This window comes from Candoia aspera, chromosome 1 (genome assembly GCF_035149785.1).
Source record: "Candoia aspera isolate rCanAsp1 chromosome 1, rCanAsp1.hap2, whole genome shotgun sequence".
In the NCBI taxonomy this organism is placed as follows: Eukaryota; Metazoa; Chordata; class Lepidosauria; order Squamata; family Boidae; genus Candoia; species Candoia aspera.
Genome location: NC_086153.1, coordinates 11,632,252 through 11,652,471, shown reverse-complemented (window position 1 = coordinate 11,652,471; position 20,220 = coordinate 11,632,252). Strand labels below are relative to the sequence as shown.

At 41.2% G+C, this 20,220-nt stretch overlaps 1 protein-coding gene across 1 annotated transcript in view; it reads right to left on the bottom strand.

Moving 5' to 3' along the window:
- The window catches only part of CALN1 (calneuron 1), a 133,408-nt gene that overhangs the window by 41,638 nt on the left and 71,550 nt on the right, over positions 1–20,220 (bottom strand). The window contains exon 3 of the mRNA XM_063297267.1: positions 8,367–8,479. Coding sequence (XP_063153337.1) covers positions 8,367–8,479 — 113 coding nt within the window. The remainder of the gene's footprint in view (positions 1–8,366; positions 8,480–20,220) is intronic.

Sequence of the window (20,220 nt, the reverse complement as noted above, 5' to 3'; positions counted from 1 at the left end):
ATCATAACTTCACACCTTCCATCCCTGCAAATCACTTTGAAAGCTTAATCCCCAGATTGGACAAAACCTTAATTTACTCATAGCAAATTGTTTTATCTATCTGCTGCAGAACTCACTCAGCCTAGGACAAGGTGTTGATAACTGCAGAAAAGAAAATTGGGTTGGAATGGTTTAGGGATGCAAAACCTCCTTGTCATAAACTGCTTGCTCTTTGTGTTGAAAGATATTTTTTTGACTCTCCACTGCTACTGACACAATAAATTGGCATTTAGGCTCTTCCTATGCCACAAAGCTCAATGAATTTCTAGACATTCTTTGCTTTGTTTGCCTTGTAAAGTTGTTAACATTCCTCTCTCCACACCAGGTCAAGACAACATCATCACCCAGAAGGTTCTCCATGAGACTTTCCTACTCAATGATGTATACATCCCAGGGTCTCCCATGACTCTTTTTCCAGACACAACCTGGTGGCCAGCCTGTTTGTATTTCATTTCCTATACACCCCATGTTCTCTAGCCATATTGGTTGAGGATTATGAGTGATGAAGTCTAAGGCATCTGAAGAACACCAAGTTGATCTGTGAGATCTGGAATGTATGATATTGTGAAGTATTCTTTTTGGGAGAATATTTTGGTGTTTTTTTTTAACTTGTTTTGTTATTACTGCTTACCTTCCAGGCAATTTACTGCACTTAAAATCAGTGAAACACAAAAATCACGTCAGTGGAAGTGCATCTAATATGGACAACGGTAATCCAATTAAAGCATTGTCTGCTAAATGATAATTGCAATTCAATTAAACTCCAATGTGCTAAGTCCACTGGGAGCTCAGGTTTACTCAGGAGTCGGTGATGTCCAACACAGAGACATGGAAAGGATATACATGTATTTGATTTTCTTTCAGAGAGCTGTGCTCAAGCGCTATTTTTAACACCTCGCAGAACAAGTCAGCCATCAACAGACATATAGAGATAAACCACATTTACATACCATTCAAAAGAGACAATAAAAAAAGCTAAGAAGGAAATAAAAAGACCAGAACACATTCTTTCCAGGAACCAACACCCAGATAAGCAGAGATTAAAACCAAACAAACAATCAGGCAGAAGATAATACCTTAATCAGGGAACTAACAAGGAGAAAACCACACCCCCACCAACACTGCCAGGGCAAGCTACTGTATACAAACAGGGAGCAAACCCCACACTCACTCGCTCTGATGATGTTAGCTAGCTGGGTCATGAAACGTCTGCAAGCAAACAATCAAGCTCAGAGAGCACCAAGGACTCCACAAAACAATTCAGGTTTATTATTATTATTATTATTATTATTATTATTATTATTTCCAGCTTTCTGATTCTACAAGCATTTTGGGTGACATACAATAAAATTAAATATAAAGCACAGCAATAAAATCAACATATTAGAATCAACATCAGAATCAATATCATTAAAAGCAATTAATAGTTAAAAGCTTGGTGAGAGAGATATGTTTCTGCCATTGTCCTAAATACTGGGTGTGGGTGGAGCAAAATGTACCTTACATTTGTAACTGCATGGAAAGGGTTCATTTGAGAGGATCATCAGATGGTTTGACATTCTCCACTTTCTCAGGGGTACAGAACCTGGGACCACATGTAGACCCCTCAATTTCCTTTTTGTGTTTTTCAGAGCCAGACAGGGCAGCACTGCTGAAATTTAGTGGCAAACCACTGGGTTTAAGGAGTAAGATTTTCTGTGCCATTTTTGTTTTTAGTTTTAGTTTTAGACTGGAAATTGAGTAAAAGAGAGAGGTGGAATGTGGGGGATCGGGTGGAGGAAACAGGCAGAATATTATGGTCTGCCCAGTGTCTCCCTAGACCAGGGTTTCTCAACCAGGGTTCCATGGCACCCTCGAGTTCCATGAGAGGTCACTAGGGGTTCCCTGGGAGATCACAATTTATTTAAAAAATTATTTCAATTCTGGGGAACTGCACATGAAAGAGGTAAGTTTCAGTCTTTATTTTCAGTTTAAAAACACTGTGAATGCATATACACAGGCCTACCCATGAAACTAATATAATAACTTTGTAACTTCCAGCTATATTTGAGCCTGAATGGGCAGGGGGTTCCCAAGGCCTGAAAAATATTTCCAGGGTTCCTCCAGCATCAAAAGGTTGAGAAAGGCTGCTCTAGTGGCATCTTCACTTCACTGCTAAGCAGCATTTGATGTCATATATTTTTTTAATTTTTATTTTAATCATATAAAAATAAAAGTGTGGCCACTGGTTTGCCCATCTCTACTCAGTTTGGAAAGTTCTCAGATGCAGGTTTAGCTTAAACATAAAGACGTTGTAAAACAGGAGAGCAAGGGGGTTGATGTTACATATCCACAGTCAGAGCTCAGAAAACAGATTGATTTATACAGCAGTTATTTGTCCCAAATCTGTCTTTATATCTACACATTAATACTAGGTTAAAGTACTTTAAAAAATAGACATTTAAAATGGTTTTTATTATCTCTGTCTGCAGCTTTGTTGTTTTGTTGCTTCAAAATCAGGTATCACACTAAGGATGAAATTATATATATACTTTTTATTTATTATCCATTTATTACCGCATTCCAGCTTGGAATCTGTTAGGATGGGGTATGGACCAGAATGTTTTTGAACTGCTTGTCCTTTTTCTTGTCCTTCTTCCACTAGTACTACTAATATTTATTTGTTTGCATCCCACCCTTTCTCCAGGAACTCAAGGCAGTGCACAGGGCAGTCCCTCATCAATTTTTTTTTTCACAACAACCCTGTAAGGTAGATTATCCTGACTGAGAATGACTCATCCAAAGTCATGCAAGGTAATTCCATGGTAAAAAGTGAACTAGAACCTGAGTTATCCCAGTCTAATCTGATTCCTTAACCATAAATAACAGAGATATCTGTAGGATGTGGTCAAAAAAGTCAAGATGGTAGCCATGATGCTGCAATATAAGCTTTGCCTGCTCCACGGACATACATGATGCACACAAAAAATAGGTGGAGCTTTGTTCACACCACTGTGGCTGCCATCTTGACTTTTTGACCATACCCTACAGATATAGTATAACTAGATCATGTATTTTTGAGATTCTCTGGCATGGCCATGCAAATAGAGAAATACAGACTGCTTGCCTGCATTCATTGCTTTATATCGTAGTTTTTTTTTTGTCAAGCAAGTTCTCAAGACAGCTAACAATGTTTAAAGTACTAAAGAAAAACCTGTAAGCTAAAAACAAGACCAACATTAATAAGCAATTAGATAGTTGGTAAAAGTGGGGGTCTGGGTATCCTTAAGGAAATTATTGCTTAATGCTTGCTTGCTAACAAGGCCTCTCCCCCTCCTCTCTCCCCAGCTGTTACAAAGCTGAAGCTTCTTATCAGCCGCTCTGCCGTCCGGACGCTGGGAGGAGGTTTGAGGTGGGAGGTAGGGAGGCAGCACAGATGCCTGTGATTATTTCTCAGGCAGCCTGTTCTCCCACACTGCTGAACTGTTGAACCGGGAAAGAGGGGAGGCATGAAACCACTAGCTGACCTAGCTGTGACCTTAGGGCTAATTAACATAGTAAAAAACACACCCCTAAGGTGGGGGTCTTAGGAAACATAGAACATGCTAAGGGATATTATGGGATAGCATGTAGAGTTACGGCGCAAGTGCTAAAAGAATTGGCCAGTAAAGACATTTATTGCCTTTGTTTCCTTGCTAGAAGATGTATAAAAGAAAAGCCAAGTGTGTGGTTCGGGGCTCCTGCACTTGAGCAGGAGACCTCTCTTGCTGTGCACAGAAATAAAAGAGAACAAAGGACCTTCCCACCTCAGTGTGGTCTATTGGGTGACACCTCATGCCCAGTCATGAGCCTCTTGGCCAACAAAGGACATCTTTACAGTTGTTGCAACCATAATGAAAATGGGTGGCCAAATGCAACTCTCAACAGTTGCATAGTTTGGATGTAACACAAGGGAAGACACACACTTTTCTTGGTGCTGCCAAGAAAATGTCGCAGACGTGGCGTCCCCCAGAGTCAGAAAATGACTCAGGGATCTCTCTCTCTCTCTCTCTTCACAGGTGCACCAGAGACTTGCACAAGCAGGTTCCTCCAGACCATTTTTGATTGTGGGAGCCGTACTTCTGTTCTCAAGGTGGGCAACCTCAGCTCTAGAGGTACATGCAGCCCCCAAGGAGTGTCATTTGAGCATAATTGCTGAAACTAATCATGGTTTCCAACCATTTAGAGGTGGGAAACAGATGCACATTGAATGTGCAGCTCACTGGGTGACCTTGGCTAGTCACTGTCTTTGGATGGATTTCGATGTTATTGTCTGGACCATTTCAGGCAGGCTTTCAAGACAAGACAGGAGGTTTAATAGTTTTAAGGGTTGGTTTGTTTGTTTTTCCCCCTGGAAACTGGAGTTGGGGAATGTTCTCCTGGACCCTTGCGTGTCTCCAGTACCATCAACACAAACACCTTTCTGGATCTCCAGTGGGCTTTGGCCTTGGGGACACTGTCGTGCACATCCTTCTTGTTCGGCCTTGTGGTGCTAGAGAAAGACTGTATGAAATCTTTGTGACAGACCTGTGGCATCCAACAAGATTTCTTCTTGTTGCCCATTCTGTTCAACATCTATGTGAAAAGAATGGTGGAGATCCTTTGAAGCCTTGGGGCATCAGTGTCCTTATAACACCCAGCTCTGTTGTCCCTTACCATCCAACTCCAAGGAAGCATTTGGTACCTGTATATTCTATATAGATGAACTTCACTAATAAAATCCTTCATTTAAGACAGTTCAGTTTTTAGAGCCATCCTGGTGCAGGGAAGCTTAACCCCAAGGCTGTTACATTCACACATTATTTGCTAAGGTGACAGAGAACTTCTTTATCCCCCTCATTTGTAGCTGTCAAAACTCTTTAGCTGTAACAAATAGAGTGATGAGTTGACACTGCAGCATTCTCTAATATTTCCTTCAAAAAACATTCCGCCCCGCCCCTCAGGTGTGTGTTATTATTTATGGCTTGCCTCAGCGTTGACGCTTGCTTTGCATCTGCGTGAATGTTTGGGGGCACTACAGAATTGGAAGCCTTTTACCTCTTGTGCTTGGCATATTTGATTTATTTCTGAAATAAAGGAGGACGACAGATTGTGTAGCTGTAGGGATGTGCAACCACACCGCTGCAACATACAACTTGAAAAGAAAAGTTGCAGGTTAAATAATAGCAACCTCAACAGCAAGAGCAACACCAGCAGAATGAGCACAACTTCATGACACAAAAGCGGCCTTGGATTATCGCAGACCTACATTTCCCATAATGATTTCTAAAGAGAAGGAGGGAAAGGAGACTGTGATGGCCCAAACTAAGGACAAGCCAGCATTGAAGAATAAACTAAAACTAAGAGACAAAGTGGGATATGGGGTTGACAAAGAAGTCAAACATCAAGACCAAACTATGGAATATACTAAAACTCAGGAAGACAATGTATTTCAAAGAAAGATACGCAGCAACAGATAATCTTTCATACTAATCCTTGTCCAAGAAGCGGCCACCTGAAGTTCAGTGAGAAGCAGACACCTGCAGTTCAACGGCTCACCACAAGATGGGGTTGGAACAGGAAGGCAGTTTAGTTTAGTTTAGTTTAGTTTAGTTTAGTTTAGTTTAGTTTAGTTTAGTTTAGTTTAGTTTTATTCCCCTATATAGAATATACAGGTAGTCCTTGCTTAATAACTGCCTGGAGTTACGATGGCACTAAAAAAAATAAACGACTTAACGACTGTTCCTCAAACGTACAACCATCATAGAGTCCCCAGGGACACATGATTGCAGTTCGGGCACTTGGCAACCATCACGCATTTACGATGATTGCAGCATTCCACAGTCATGTGATTGCCATTTTTTACCTTCACAGCTGGCTTTCGATAAAATCAGTAGGGAATGGTGTAATTCACTGAACAACCACTGCAAAAATGGTCATAAAATCAGGTCTGGATTCGCTGAACGACTGCATCACTTAGCAACCTAAATTCTGTTCCCGGTTGTGATAGTTAAGCACGGACTACCTGTAATGGGCTGCTTAACTGGTAGCTGCTACAGTACGCTCTGGGGACATTCTCCCCCCCCAGCAATCACAAGCAAACAAAAAACAATAAGCAGAGTATTGCAGCCTGGGGTGTGCTTCTATGAGTTACTCCAGAAGAAATCAACCGGTGTGTCTTCCTAGAATACACAACCAGGGCAGTGGGTAAGCTGCAATGCTGAAAAAGTGGCAGCACAGAGAAGGTGAGTGAGCAACAGCAATGTCTCTCTGGCGTGGATGATGGGTCCTTTTAGGCTGCCCTGCTCTTCCTTGCCTCGGTGAGTAAACCCACTAAAACTCAATAGAACACAGAATTGCACTGTGAGTGATTTTTAATCAACTCTGCAGCCCTGGACTTGCAGCTTTCTGGGAGTTGAAGTCCACACTTCTTAAAGTTGCCAAGGTTGAAAAACACTAATTTCTTCACTATGTTTATCTCCCCACCCACCCTTTTTCTTAGGCAATTCAGAATGAATAACTACAGAAGTCATAGAACAAAATCCAAGCACATTTTAAACCCTCCCCAATAGAAACAAAACAAATAAAAACATCAGTAAACCAGATGCTTTAAATGCACAGACAGACAAAAGCCATTTCTTTCACTGCCGTGACTAGCACTGGTGTTCCTGAAAGATGTTCTCTCTATGCAGCATGAGTCATACAGAGATTTCCTTGATGAAATCTGATTTATGTCACCTAGCATCAACTGAAGGCTGTGCCTTTCCAAAAGTCAATCTGGTCTTTTCAACCATTTTTCTAAACTTTGCTTTCAGAATTCCCTACCCCAAGGAGAACTTTTGATGAAATTCTCAAAAGGAAGGCATAGAGTTCTCACATTTAACCTTAATTATAAAATTGACAAAGGCGGGTATGTGAGTATCCTATCTTGGACATTTATCTATCAGTCTGCAACTGCCCCTAACATACAGATAGTCCTTGACCTACAACCACAATTGGGACTGGAATTTCCGTCATAAGTCATTGTGGTCGTAAGTCAAGTCACCACATGACTGGACCCAATTTCACAAACATTTCATGGTGGTTGTTAAGTGAATCATGTGTTGTTAAGCAAATCATGCCAGTCATTAAGCAAATCCAGCTCCCTAACCCTAACCCAGAAAACGGCAAAAAAACATTGCAAAATGTGATCACGGGGCTGCGGGACGCTGCAACCTGTCATAAATGTGAGCTGGTTGCCAAGCACCCAAAATGCAGTCATGTGACCGCTGGGGGTGGTGGTGTGATGTTTTGTGATGCTCAGAAGTGCTTTACAGGCCATAAAGCACCCATTCTGAGGCTGTCGTAACTTCAGACCATTGTTAAATGAATGGTTGTAAGTCGAGGACTATCTGTAATGTTTTCATTAAAACCAAGAACACATCCAAAAGAAATGTCTTCCATGAACCTTCTCAGACCCATGTGGGCAGCCAACTCTCTCTACCACCTTGCAACAAATACGTAAGCTAAAAAAATGCTCTGCTAAAACTCTGAGAATAGAAATGAACGAAGTAGAAGTGAATGAGAAAGAAGCAGGAATTTCTTTTGAGGAAGAAAGGTTTTGAGAAGCTGGGATCATTTTCACCCGCTGAGGTTCTGAGATTGCCAATCGGAAGGTCGGCGGTTCGAATCCGCATGACGGGGTGAGCTCCCGTTGCTAGTCCCAGCTCCTGCCAACCTAGCAGTTCGAAAACATGCCAGTGTGAGTCGATTAATAGGTAGCACTTCAGCGGGCAGGTAACGGCGTTCCGTGTAGTCATGCCGGCCACATGACCACAGAGGAAGTGTCTATGGACAAACGCCGGCTCTTCGGCTTTGAAATGGAGATGAGCACCTCCCCCTAGAGTCGGACACGACTGGACTTAATGTCAAGGGAAACCTTTACCTTTACCTTTACTACAGTAAGGAAAGTACAACAATCCTATAGTAAACATGCTCTGTTCATACTCTAGACTGTCATTTACTTTACACCTCCTAGCACATACTCAACAGCAACCTGCAACATGCACGGCATGCCCTCATCCCTTCAACCATAATCCAGCACATTTGAGTTAAGGGAAGAAATAGACATCAGTGTAATACAGAAACAGAAACCACAATGACATCATGTGAATCATGACATCATCATAGAAATGATGCAAAGTAATGCCATTTAGTGATAACATGGTTTGTGTTATGTTACATCCTCCCCCTTCCCAAGGATGTCCATGGAAATAGAAAAAGTATTTGAGACAATCACATGTGTCCACCGAGTATGACTTAAATATACATTAAAACACCTTGCCACTAACCTGCCAGAATATGCTGTCAATTGTATTCCCCAAAAAGCCATCCCGCCCTTCCGAGGACACCAGTTTTGGCCCAAGGATCGTCATGAATTCATCAAAATCAACTTGACCATCTCCTAGAAAGGAAGAGGAGAGAGAAACTGGTGTAAAAGAAGGAAAAAATGAAAGCGGAGAATTCCGAGCAATGACTCTGAAGCTTCATCAGCCATCCTGGATTGCTAACCAAAGAAATCTGCATTATTTGCACCAAGGGTTATTTGTTTGCAGGGAAAGAGGAGAAGCCACACATGTTTATGCATTTTCTTCCAGGTTTATTCCAATACAGATAAAAGAGAAGACAACAGCAAAGTACAAAATGCACATTAAAATCACATTAGGTAAAAAACGCTCAGGAAAAAAGTCAATAAAATAAAGCAAATCAAACTAAAGCCAATTAGACTAAAACTGTTGAAGCAGATAATAAAGAAAACAGGCAATTCAGCTAAACTGATCAAAGACCCAGCTCAACTTGTGAATATTTTTGGAGGAAGTTTCCAGCAGACCAGCTACTTATGCACCACCATAAATGTGGTGTTGATATGTGGAAAATGTTAGGGGACAGGCAGTGTGGTGCTCCATGGCTGGTTTTCGTTTTTAAAGATTGGTTTAATTAAAAGGAAGGAAATAAAGGGGAACTGTGAATCAAAGCATCAAGTCCCTAGCATCACCTTTATTCAGAACAGATCCTTGGTCTCATTTTATTAGAAAATAAAAATGGTCAGAGGTCTCTTTCTGCTGCTTTGTTTGGAAGCATTTTCATTTAACTGGGAAAAAAGCAAAAGAGTAGGCTGGGAGGCCAAGGAAGCTCATGAGGAAGAACCTTGCTAGTATGTCTTCTGCTCAATGGATGCTTTCAGGGCTACCAGATTGGGGTTGCCAAAATGATCACCAGATAGCAGCAAAGAGTTACCCAAAACTCTAACTCCAGTAGTTGTCTGAATCACTGCAGCCCAGATACCAGAGCTCTAGTGTTTTATGAGTGGTCACACCCCATCATGGCAGCCATTTTATGCAGCAGCAAGCTTCCGCAGAATTTTCTGTGAGTGGACAGCAGAGTCTGTCCCAATACCAATTTTGGCCAATGGACCCCTTGTGTTTGCCTACCTCTGCATTTGTTGTTTCAGATAGACTCTGTTTGGGGAAAAAATGCTACAGTTTATATAGAAAAAAATACTGAGAGAGAGAAGACTGTGAGTAGACAACCATGTGATTTCTATTCAGTCTACTTTCCGAATGCTTGTTCTTGTTGGACAATATCAAGCTTCTGCTCTCCCTTCATAAATTTGTTATCTTTTAATCAGACTGAGTAACCATTCACATAAAGGACTGTTCTTTGGAGCCCTTGACTATTCTAGTCACCTCATGTATTAAAATGTGTTCTACATGGGGCTACCCTTGAAGACTGCTCAGAAGCTGCAGCTGGTCCAGAATTGTGGTGGTGCGGGCAGAGATGGGCATGCCACAGTGTGCCCACGTAACACCACTGCTCTGCAAACTGCACTAGTTGCCAGTCAGCTTCCGGGTGCTATTTAAGGTGCAGGCTATCATCTATACTGTTATAGCACAGGATCTGGCTATATATCTCCAATAGCTTCTGCCTGCCCTGTGCAATTGGACAGAGGGAGCATGGTCTGGGCCCCATCAATCAACCAATATCACTTTTTATGCTGCTGGAAAACTGGAAATGACTTTTGAGCAGGGACTGCATATTCAAAGGGGTGCTTTGCTCAAATCTTCATCAAAGTGCAGCACTCATTTGAAGATCTGCACAGCCCTAACTTTTTTTTTTTCTCTCCCACCTCTCTACTCAGTCCAAGCATTTCAGGAGGCTGGCAGGCAGACAATAAAATAAAAGCAAAATAAAATTTAAATTGCATACATTAAAATCAAAGCAAACTCAGCAATTAAAAACCTGGCAAAGGTGATGCTGCACTTCTTAAGGGACAGAAAATAAGGGCCAAACACATGTTCTGAAGGATTTCATTCCATGGCTTGGAAGTGAAGCAGGAGAAGGCCTCTCTGCCATGTTCCAGAAAGGCCATCTTCTAACAATAGCTTCATCTTCAGAAGGGTCTGTTTAGCAGCTTTTACTAGCCAGGTAGTTCATAATAGAGGAAAACATTCAGTAGATAGTCAGGCACTAAGTCAGGCCCCTAAGATTAATACCAAGATTTTAATTTGGGTTTTATAAATGTATCTGCAACAATAAAATAGGGGTGGGGGGAGGAAGGGGACTTGAAGTGAACTTATGCATGAATGCATCATGATTCTTTTTAATGCAGCATTTCATCCTGGTGCCCTTGTCAATGGGCATACTGCGAAGACCATATCAAGTCTATATAGTAATGCAAATATATACTTGATCATGTAAGGATTTATTTCTGTGGTGTGCTTTAGCATTGCAAAGGGATACATATCCAGAGAAGTAAATCATTTCGCAATATTCAAGAGATGCAATGGATCTTTAGATGATCCACAAAGCAAATGGATGGTCATCTCAAGCTCCTAAGTGGCAAAGGTGCCCCTCACCTTGTCAATGATCATCTGACATTGCACTGCATTTTTTATTCTCTTAACCTTTCAGCCACTTTTTAATCCTCTTTGTCACTGTGATGTGACTTTAATTTTGTTGTTGTTGTTGTTGTTCAGTCGTTAAGTCATGCCCGACTCTTCGTGACCCCATGGGCCATAGCACACCAGGCCTTCCTGTCCCACTCCCTCCTGGAGTTTACTCAGATTCATGTTCATTGCATCAGTGATGCTATCTAACCATCTCATCCTCTGCCGTCCCTTCTCCTTTTGGCTTCAGTCTTTCCCAGCATCAGGGTCTTTTCCAGTGAGTCCTCTCTTTGCATTAGGTGGCCAAAGTATTTGAGCTTCAGCCTCAGTATCTGTCCTTCCAATGAACAGTCAGGGTTGATCTCCTGTGGGATTGACTGATTTGACCTCCTTGCAGTCCAAGGGACTCTCAAGAGTCTTCTCCAGCACCACAGTTCGAAAGCATCAGTTCTTCAGCGCTCAGCCTTACTTTAACTTTAGCCCTTAGCCCTTAACTTTACCACCTTCGTATTATATTTTGTGCTAAATTCGTATCACTTTGAAGCTGTATTGAATAGGGCTGTTTCAACAAATGTTCTTCTGACTATGTATTATTATATTTTAAACTGTCCAGATCTACCCTGAGAAACATTTTAAAGCAAAATAGAAAATATACATACTGAAAATTCAAGTAATTTGAGTGAAACAATCTACTATGTTTGGAAAAGAACCCAATTAAGAGAAATCTGAATCTGAAACCAAGCCTCTCTCTCTCTCTTATATATATATATATATTTCCCCCCCCAGAGCCCTAAAACAATCAGTTGAAGTCAAACATGTAAGTAATAGTCCCACATTCTGTGGAGTTTATTTCAGCTTTTGTTCCATTTTTTAAAATTTAGGGATGTACAAAACATTTTGCATTCAAATCACTTCACATTTAAAACATCCTGTTCTGAGCTTGACACAGTTGCTTTGAATGCAATTCAAAATGAGCTATTTTGATCATTCAGGAAGTATTATACTTCCAAAATGACTGAAAGAGACTATTTTAATTGCGAAACAGTTGTCTTGCACTCAGAATGATTATTTCAAGCTTGAAAAGGGGCATTTTGAATTCAAACAGGTTGTGTGTTCAAAGTTTAATGCATAACTTTAAAAAAAAGCAGGGGGTTAAGTGTGTTAAGCTATTGTTCCAAATTCTAATAGAAAGATGACATTGAAGGGCCATAAACAGTAAGAAAAAAATAAAATAATATGTCAAGAAGATTGCTAATGAACTTCATTCTGTCTCCAGCTATTACATACCATGGAGGATTAGGCACGAGAAATATTATTACAAAAAAAAACCCCAATATTGTTAAAGAAACAGTTAAGACAGTGCTGTCATAATGGAACAACATGCAGAGGAACAGATCCATCCATTATTCTGATAACTCTAAAATCCAGAACCTGTCTGCAGCAACCTTTCTTGCTGCCTTATGGTCTTCAACTCCCATATTCCTCTGTCAGTATGGCTGACAGCAGTAATTTATAACTTTTTGGGATCAGCACCCACTTTTTCAATACAGGTAGTTTGGGAGCAAGTTTAGTATAGTGGTTGAGGCATCAGGCTAGAAACCAGGGGACTGTGAGTTCTAGTCCCACCTTAGGCATGAAGCCATCTGGGTGACCTTGGGCCAGTCACTCTCTCTCAGCCCTAGGAAGGAGACAATGGCAAGCCACTTCGGAAAAACCTTGCCAAGAAAACTGCAAGGACTTGTCTGGGCAGTCGCCAGAAGTCAAAAACTGACTTGAAGGCACCAAAAAAAAAAAAGGTCCTTGTTTAGAGACTGCCTCAGACAGTGACCATTTGTAGTTACAATGGCGATGGAAAAGGAATTTTGCAATCAATGCCTGTATTTACGATCTTTGCAGCATCTCTCTCTCAGTCACTTGTTTGCCATTACAGTTGGTTAGTATGCATTGCCCTGTGCCTGACCTGGGTTTTTGTTGTCGTTGTTGTTCTTTTTCCCCCCTCCTTGCAGGGCAGGGAGTTTGCCTAAACAAGCTACTGTATCCCCTCATGAACTGCTTGCCTCCACAGCCCAGCACCAAAAAGTTAACAAGCTGAGCTCTGTGACCTTAATTACTGTAGTTGATAGAACCCTCCAGCAGCTAGCAGCTGCTACCTGCAATTGACAAGACCCTAATCAGTTTCACACTAAAGGCTTTCTTTTCCCTCCTAAGGGGTTTGTGGCTGACAGCCACAGGCAAACAGCCAGTGCCTGCACATTCCTTTCAATGTGTATTCCCCATTGTGTGCCAATTTACTCTCCTGTAATCCCTTCCTCTCCAATAGAAGCATTATGTCAGCACTAGACCATTTGAGCATTCACACAATGACAGTCAGGAGCCTGGGGTCCTTTAACTGTTAAATGAAGTGAAATGACTAGGACAGAGGTAAAGCTGTGAATGGAGAATTCCTGCTAAAACATACATTTAAAACTACATTCCCTTGTTTGCCTCCCTTTCCCAAGAAAGTATGCCACCCCCCTTCCCATCCAGGTGTGTTGCTGGTGTATCTCTAATGACTGGCCTTGATGTGAACCATCATAAATCTGTAGCCATAATTCACACTCCAACTTCACACCCACTCCCATCCGGCGACAGAGAGTCTAACCCCTTGATAAGGAAGTGATGGAAGATGCTCCGATAAGGGGTTCTGTGAACCCTTTGATCGGAGGAATCTGACACATTAATTCTCTTCTTGCTAATTATCCCAGCACAGGGGTGGGCATTCCAAAGGGCAGGGAGTGGGGGAAAAGGGCTATAAGATTTGCCCTTTTACCCAACTTCCTCATGAGTAAACCTTCCCTGCCATTTGGGCACACCTAGTTGTTTGGGATCAGCTTGGGATCAATCCCAGTTCTAGATTTTATAGTACTAAAGTATAGTTTAATGGACAGGCCGTCATCTATCTATCTATCTATCTATCTATCTATCTATCTATCTATCTATCTATCTATCTATCTATCAAATTTGTCACCGCCTATCTCCTCCCATTGGAGAGGAGTGGGAGTTTTCCTTTAACTACAATGATATAAAATACAAAAAGTTAGGATTTACTTACAGACTAATCTGGAAAGAGAGGAGGTGAATTCCTATTCTTCGCTCTTTTTAAAAAAAAATAAACTGTAAAGACAGATTCAGTGTTTTCTTTCTGCTTTGGTACTGTAGAGAGGCCTGTCACTCACAAACCCTTCGAATCACCAGTAACAGGATTAGGGTGAGACTGTGAATCCAGTCTTAAGACTGTACCATAATAATGTCTGAATTTTTTCATGTTAGGAACATAATAACATAAGCCCTCCGGACAGTCCCTCATGCCCTAATCATCTCCCGTATAGACTACTGCAATGCGCTCTACACGGGGCTACCCTTGAAGAATACCTGGAAGCTACAGCTTGTTCAGAATGCAGCCGCATGGGCAGTCTTGGGTCCCCCAAGGATGGAGCAAATAATGCCTTTGCTGCGCGAGCTGCATTGGATGCCAGTTTGCTTCCAGGTCCAATTCAAGGTGTTGGTTATCACCTTTAAAGCCCTACATGGCATGGAGCCAGGTTACCCGAGGGACCGTCTCACCTCCATTACATTGACCTGTCCCACACGGTCGGGCAGAGAGGGCAAGTTACAGACCCTGTCCATGAGAGACCGTTGATGGGTGGGGCCAGGAAGAGAGCCTTCTTTGCTGTGGTCCCCGCCATTTGGAACACTCTTCCCCCAGCGGTGAGGCTGGCCCCCTCTCTCCTGGCCTTCAGGAAAAGGGTAAAGACCTGGCTCTGCCATCTTGCTTGGGGCAGGGTGGGTGGGTAATCCACCATGAGGGTGTTTAGTGCCCTAAAGAAGCCCCCGTGGAATCATGAATTTAAATTAAGAACTTTTAATATCACCATCTTGGATTTTATATTTATATTTAAGAGGTTCTGTTTTTATTGTATTTTAATCTGTATTTATTTTTAGTTTTATTGTAAACTGCCCAGAGTCCCTCTTCGAGGGAGATAGGCAGTGACGAAATTTGAAATAAATAAATAAACAAACAAACAAACAAAGAGGGAGGGAGGGAGGGAGGAAGGAAGCAAGCAAGCTACTTTATACTAAGGAAAACCAGTGTCCCTTTAGCTTGGTGTTGTCAATACTTCTTGACAATGGGCCTCTGGAGATTCAGGCAGATGTCTTTCCATCTAAATGGAGAAGAGGTTGAATCTGTAACTTGTAGCCTGCAAGGCAGATAATAAATGATTGAACTACAAACTGCACCACAGTGGAATGGAGGAGAAAAACATATTCCACACAGCTCTTCTCTTTCCACTGAAATCAGCTTGATGGTACCTCCTATAAATGTTCCTACATTTACAGTATTCTTCAGCAAATTCATAGCAAACAAAACAACTGGGTAAAATCTTTTGGCGGTTAAGGGGAACAGTTAATATTTGGTTGGAGACCAAGGGCCACAGTGAATGAGTATGATGCACACAGATAAGTATGGGCTTTTTGTTTTCTAGAATTTGGGGGAGGACTATTAAGGGTTGTCTTGGTTTTCTAAAGCTATATTAATCCTATTTTGCCCAGATAGATGGCAGCCTCTACTGTACTCAACTGACAGACTTTTCTTATAGCAACTTGGACTGGAAATTTTTAATCCCCCAAAACAAGTATCTCCAAAAAATACCACTGATTAGGAAGAAGGTTAAAGTCATAATTCAAATAAGAAGCCTATATAGAGGCAAATTAATCCAGGGAAGCTCTCGGTTTGTTTGTTTGTTTGTTTGTTTGTTTGTTTGTTTGGGTGCTATTTCAATGTAAAAGAGTCTTTTTTGTAAAGGCAGGGAGCTCTGCCTATTCTGGTTATTTTTGAAATGGTTGCTAGACTTCTTATCAATGTAAGACCCAGAGGTCACACCAACTTTGGCTGATCCTGAAAAGCTAAGTAGGGTGTAGTATCCCAGGGTAGTAGATTAGATTGGCAAAATGAATAACAACTTTCATACGGTCGCCCAAGAAAACGATACGGACGAGTCCATACAGTCACTAGGAGTCAATAAAAGAGACATCTATCTATCTATCTATCTATCTATCTATCTATCTATCTATCTATCTATCTATCTATCTATCATATTTTTATCACCGTCTATCTCCCTCACACTTTAAACATAATTTCAGACTTACACTATAATTTTCATGGGTGAAAGAAAAAGAAGAAAATCACATTAAAAAATGGTTAGAGGGGAGTTAGGAGACTATACAACGTGGTTCAGGGAAAGAGTTTTGGCTCTGGACCAAAGGCTTGCCTACTCAGTATACAATTTTGAGTAGGAAAAGGTAATAAGTTAGCATTTCTCGATGACTTTTAAATGAGTGGGGGAATACAGTGTAGTTAATTGGTTTCAGTGGCTGCACCCTGACATTAATTCAGATACATTATTTACACACACACACACACACACACTTATCCATAGACATAGACATCAAACCAGTCCATCCTCCAGGAAATAAAGCCAGACTGCTCACTTGAGGGAATGGTATTCAAGGCAAAACTGAACTACTTTGGCCACATAATGAGAAGACAGGACACCCTGGAGAAGATGCTGATGGTAGGGAGAGTGGAAGGCAAAAGGAAGAGGGGCCGACCAAGGGCAAGGTGGATGGATGATATTCTAGAGGTGACGGACTCGTCCCTGGGGGAGCTGGGGGTGTTGACGACCAACAGGAAGCTCTGGCGTGGGCTGGTCCATGAAGTCACGAAGAGTCGGAAGCGACTGAACGAATAAACAACAACAAATGAAATTATAATATAACACAGTGTTTCTTGCTTCTACTATCTGTCTTTCTAACTGCTTATAGCAATCCTCATCACAAACATAATAGGTCAGACATTCATTTCATCTATTACAATTCACTACTAACCCACCATAAATTTCCTTGGAAAACAGCTTTTTCATTAATTAACTCCAATTTTGCTGAACAAGAACATCTGGTTGAGCAGAGAAATGCATGCATTCCCTGGAAAACGCACAAGACTGTTGTTGAGAAATACTATTCATGGATTAATTCATTGTATTATTTCAACACGTTCACTGGTGGGCAATCCCATATTCCTTTATTAGAGGATATAGCAAATCAAGAGGAATGAGGGACATTATAAGAAAGGAAGTTCTTTTTACACAGTGTTGCAAAAAAGTGGGGAGGAGAGGAGTCATGCCTGGGGTTGGCTAGTGCCTTGAAGTACCCCTTCCACGAGAAGACTGAATGAGATACAGCCATCTGGACTTTATTTTTATCTATATTATTATATCTACATTATTAATAATATGTAAGGTTATAATGTATTTTATATATTTATTGTTTTATTGAGTATTTTGTTGTAAACCGCCCAGAGTCCCTCCGGTGGGAGGAGATGGGCGGTGACAAATTTGATAGATAAATAAATAAATAAAGTATGTCTTAGTGGAAGGGACAAATATCTGGACTATAAATATTAATGGGGGCATGTAAGAATGGGCAAAACTCAAAATAAATTGGATTCAAATGGTAATATTTTGGCCCTGGGATAGAATTTCACCAACGTTCCACTGTTACCGGTAATTTCTGCTCTATTTTGGTGCAGTTCTTCAAGGTAAGGGTGTTCGATCTCAACTGGCCACCTGATCTTAACAAACATCACTTCTGTGCAAAATCTGCCCTCTAATGTTTGGAAGCTGAGGAGTACATCAGTGAAACCTTTGAGTTCTGGTTGTGTTTGGGGCTCGTGATGTAGTTGTGATTGTGACTATGACAGGCTTTAATCAGACCATGGATGTTTTTGTGAGAAAAATAAGTTTTCAGATGCATGGTCCCGTTTAAACCAAATTGAAACATGTGGCAACAACCTTGGGAGCTGTCTCACACCAGCTTCTGCAGCTTTTGCTAACATTTTTCAGGACATTCCTATAGCAACCCACGAATCCCTGTGTTCAAGAAGTTTGCTCCCTCCCTTCTTCCCACTAAGACAATGGCTTTCTTCAGAGTAGGTAAGTAGGACAGAAAGTAACTTGAGATTTATTGCTTATGAATATGATGTATGCCTGGATCATCATATGAATATGTATGCTTACATCATTTCCTTTTCTGTAATGTATACATATCAGTGCATTTCTTTTGTCTGCAGGGGAGGGATCCATCCTCTCTGTGAGATCCCCTCTGGTGCTCACTGTATCAATAAACACTACAGTCAGCCTTGATTATTTGTGCTTTGAGTCCTGTGTTGATTCTGCATTTTAACTTGTAAGCTATCTAGAGTCATTTGATTGTGGTGAGGTAGATTCCAGGTAACAGTAACAGTTATTTTACAAGAGGATACGTACAGAAATGAGAACACAAAGTAACAGTGAAGGAGGCAGTCACATTATCAACAATAATTATAATTTCCCATTAAAAATTTCAGCTGATTGAAAAGAAGTCAAGAGCTGCTGGAGTAAACGAAGAAATCTATGTCTGTCGCAATATGCATAATAGATCGAGCACCAGCCATAAATATGATAAATATCATGGCATAACTAACTGCTACTGGAAACAAAGGGAACATCTGCTGTCATATCCATTTGCCCAGATGTTGAGACCATCAAGTTCAACTATAGACTAGGTGCCCCCTTTCTCTGGAGAAAGGTATTTAGCTAGCCTTTTCAGTAATGGAACTCATGTTTTATTGATAGCTACTCTGAACCCCTCTAGATGGAACGGAGGGATAAGCACTGAACCCATTATCACGGGGAATTCCCTCAGAGAGAGATGTGCCTGGTGCTTGATCTGTTATGCATATTGCAACAGACATAGATTTCTTCATTTACTCCATCAGCTCTTGACTTCTTTTCAATCAGCTGAAATTTTTAACAGGGAAATATAATTATTGTTGATAATGTAACTGCCTCCTTCACTGTGACTTCATGTTCTCATTTCTGTACGTATCCTCTTGTAAAATAACTGTTACTGTTACCTGGAATTTTTAGGCTTCATTATTAGCTTTTAAGTAGGCTGACCATATTTCCTCAAGACAAAAACGGGACATTGGGATGGCAAAACGGGACGGGGTTAAAAATGGGACATTGGTATCCTAATGTCCTAACAGTCAGGAACCACGCTGAGACAAGGAATAGGTCTCTAGTGTTTTATTACTGCTACAGTAGACAGAAAATCCTAACAAACTGAAGAAGCGTGAGAAAACCCATACAGATAAACCCCAAAAGTCAAGGCGGGTCTGTTCTGTGTCTCTTTGAATGACAGCTCAAATTCTCACTACTACACATGTGTTTCCCCCCTGGATAGGGGCCCCCTCCTGCTCACCATCAGTGCTCATGAAAATTGGGATGGCAAAATAGGGCAGGGCTGGGCAATGGGCTGGATCGGCAGGCAGGAACTTCCATGGTTTTCTCGGGCTGGGAATCTTCGGATTCCTTCGTTTGCGAGAGGCAGGGCTGGGCTGGAGAGTCTAGTGAATGGTTGTCCCTGACAAGCCATTCCTCCTCTGGCCATGCTTTTACATTCTTTTCTTCCTGCCATTTCAAGGCAGGAGCCAATCGGCTCGCCCTTTGGTCACCGCCTATCAGCTGATCCTGTTTTTTTCTTTTGGGGTTCCCCACTGGGTTGAGCTCTGCGGCTTTTTTCCCGCCGTTTCTGCTGAGCAAACCCTCCTTCCACTCAAAGTCAGACTGCATTCTGACAGGTTCGTGGGAACTTTCAAATTTTTAAGTAAGGTTTTTAAGAAAACGGGACAAAATGGACATTTATATTAAAATGACAGGACAGTCTGGAAATGTTAAAAAAACAGGACTGTGCCATTCTAAACAGGACATATGGTCAGCCTACTTTTAAGGAAGGTGATATTGGCATTTCTAACACGGCAGTCTAGGCCTCTTTTCTAACTTCAGGAAAACATTTTTTCTTCTGGGCCAAGGCCATTTCTTCTGGTATGTGATAACTTGCCTTTTCAGCAACTAAACAATAAGGAGCATATTCTGAAAGTTCTTGAACACACTTGCAAGTTTTAAAAGATACAAACCCCACTGGGAGAGGGTTTGATGTAATTCATAAATTTGCCCTTTGTGGAATGTTATCTAGAATCAATGTTTTCTATTGTTCAATTTTCACACGTAATCAATGTCTTTTATTGATTACTTGCTTTATGACATATCACATATACTGAATGTATCATTTGTTTCTGTACCCTATAAAGGATTTGATCCCTCTTAACAAAGCCTTTTTGCTT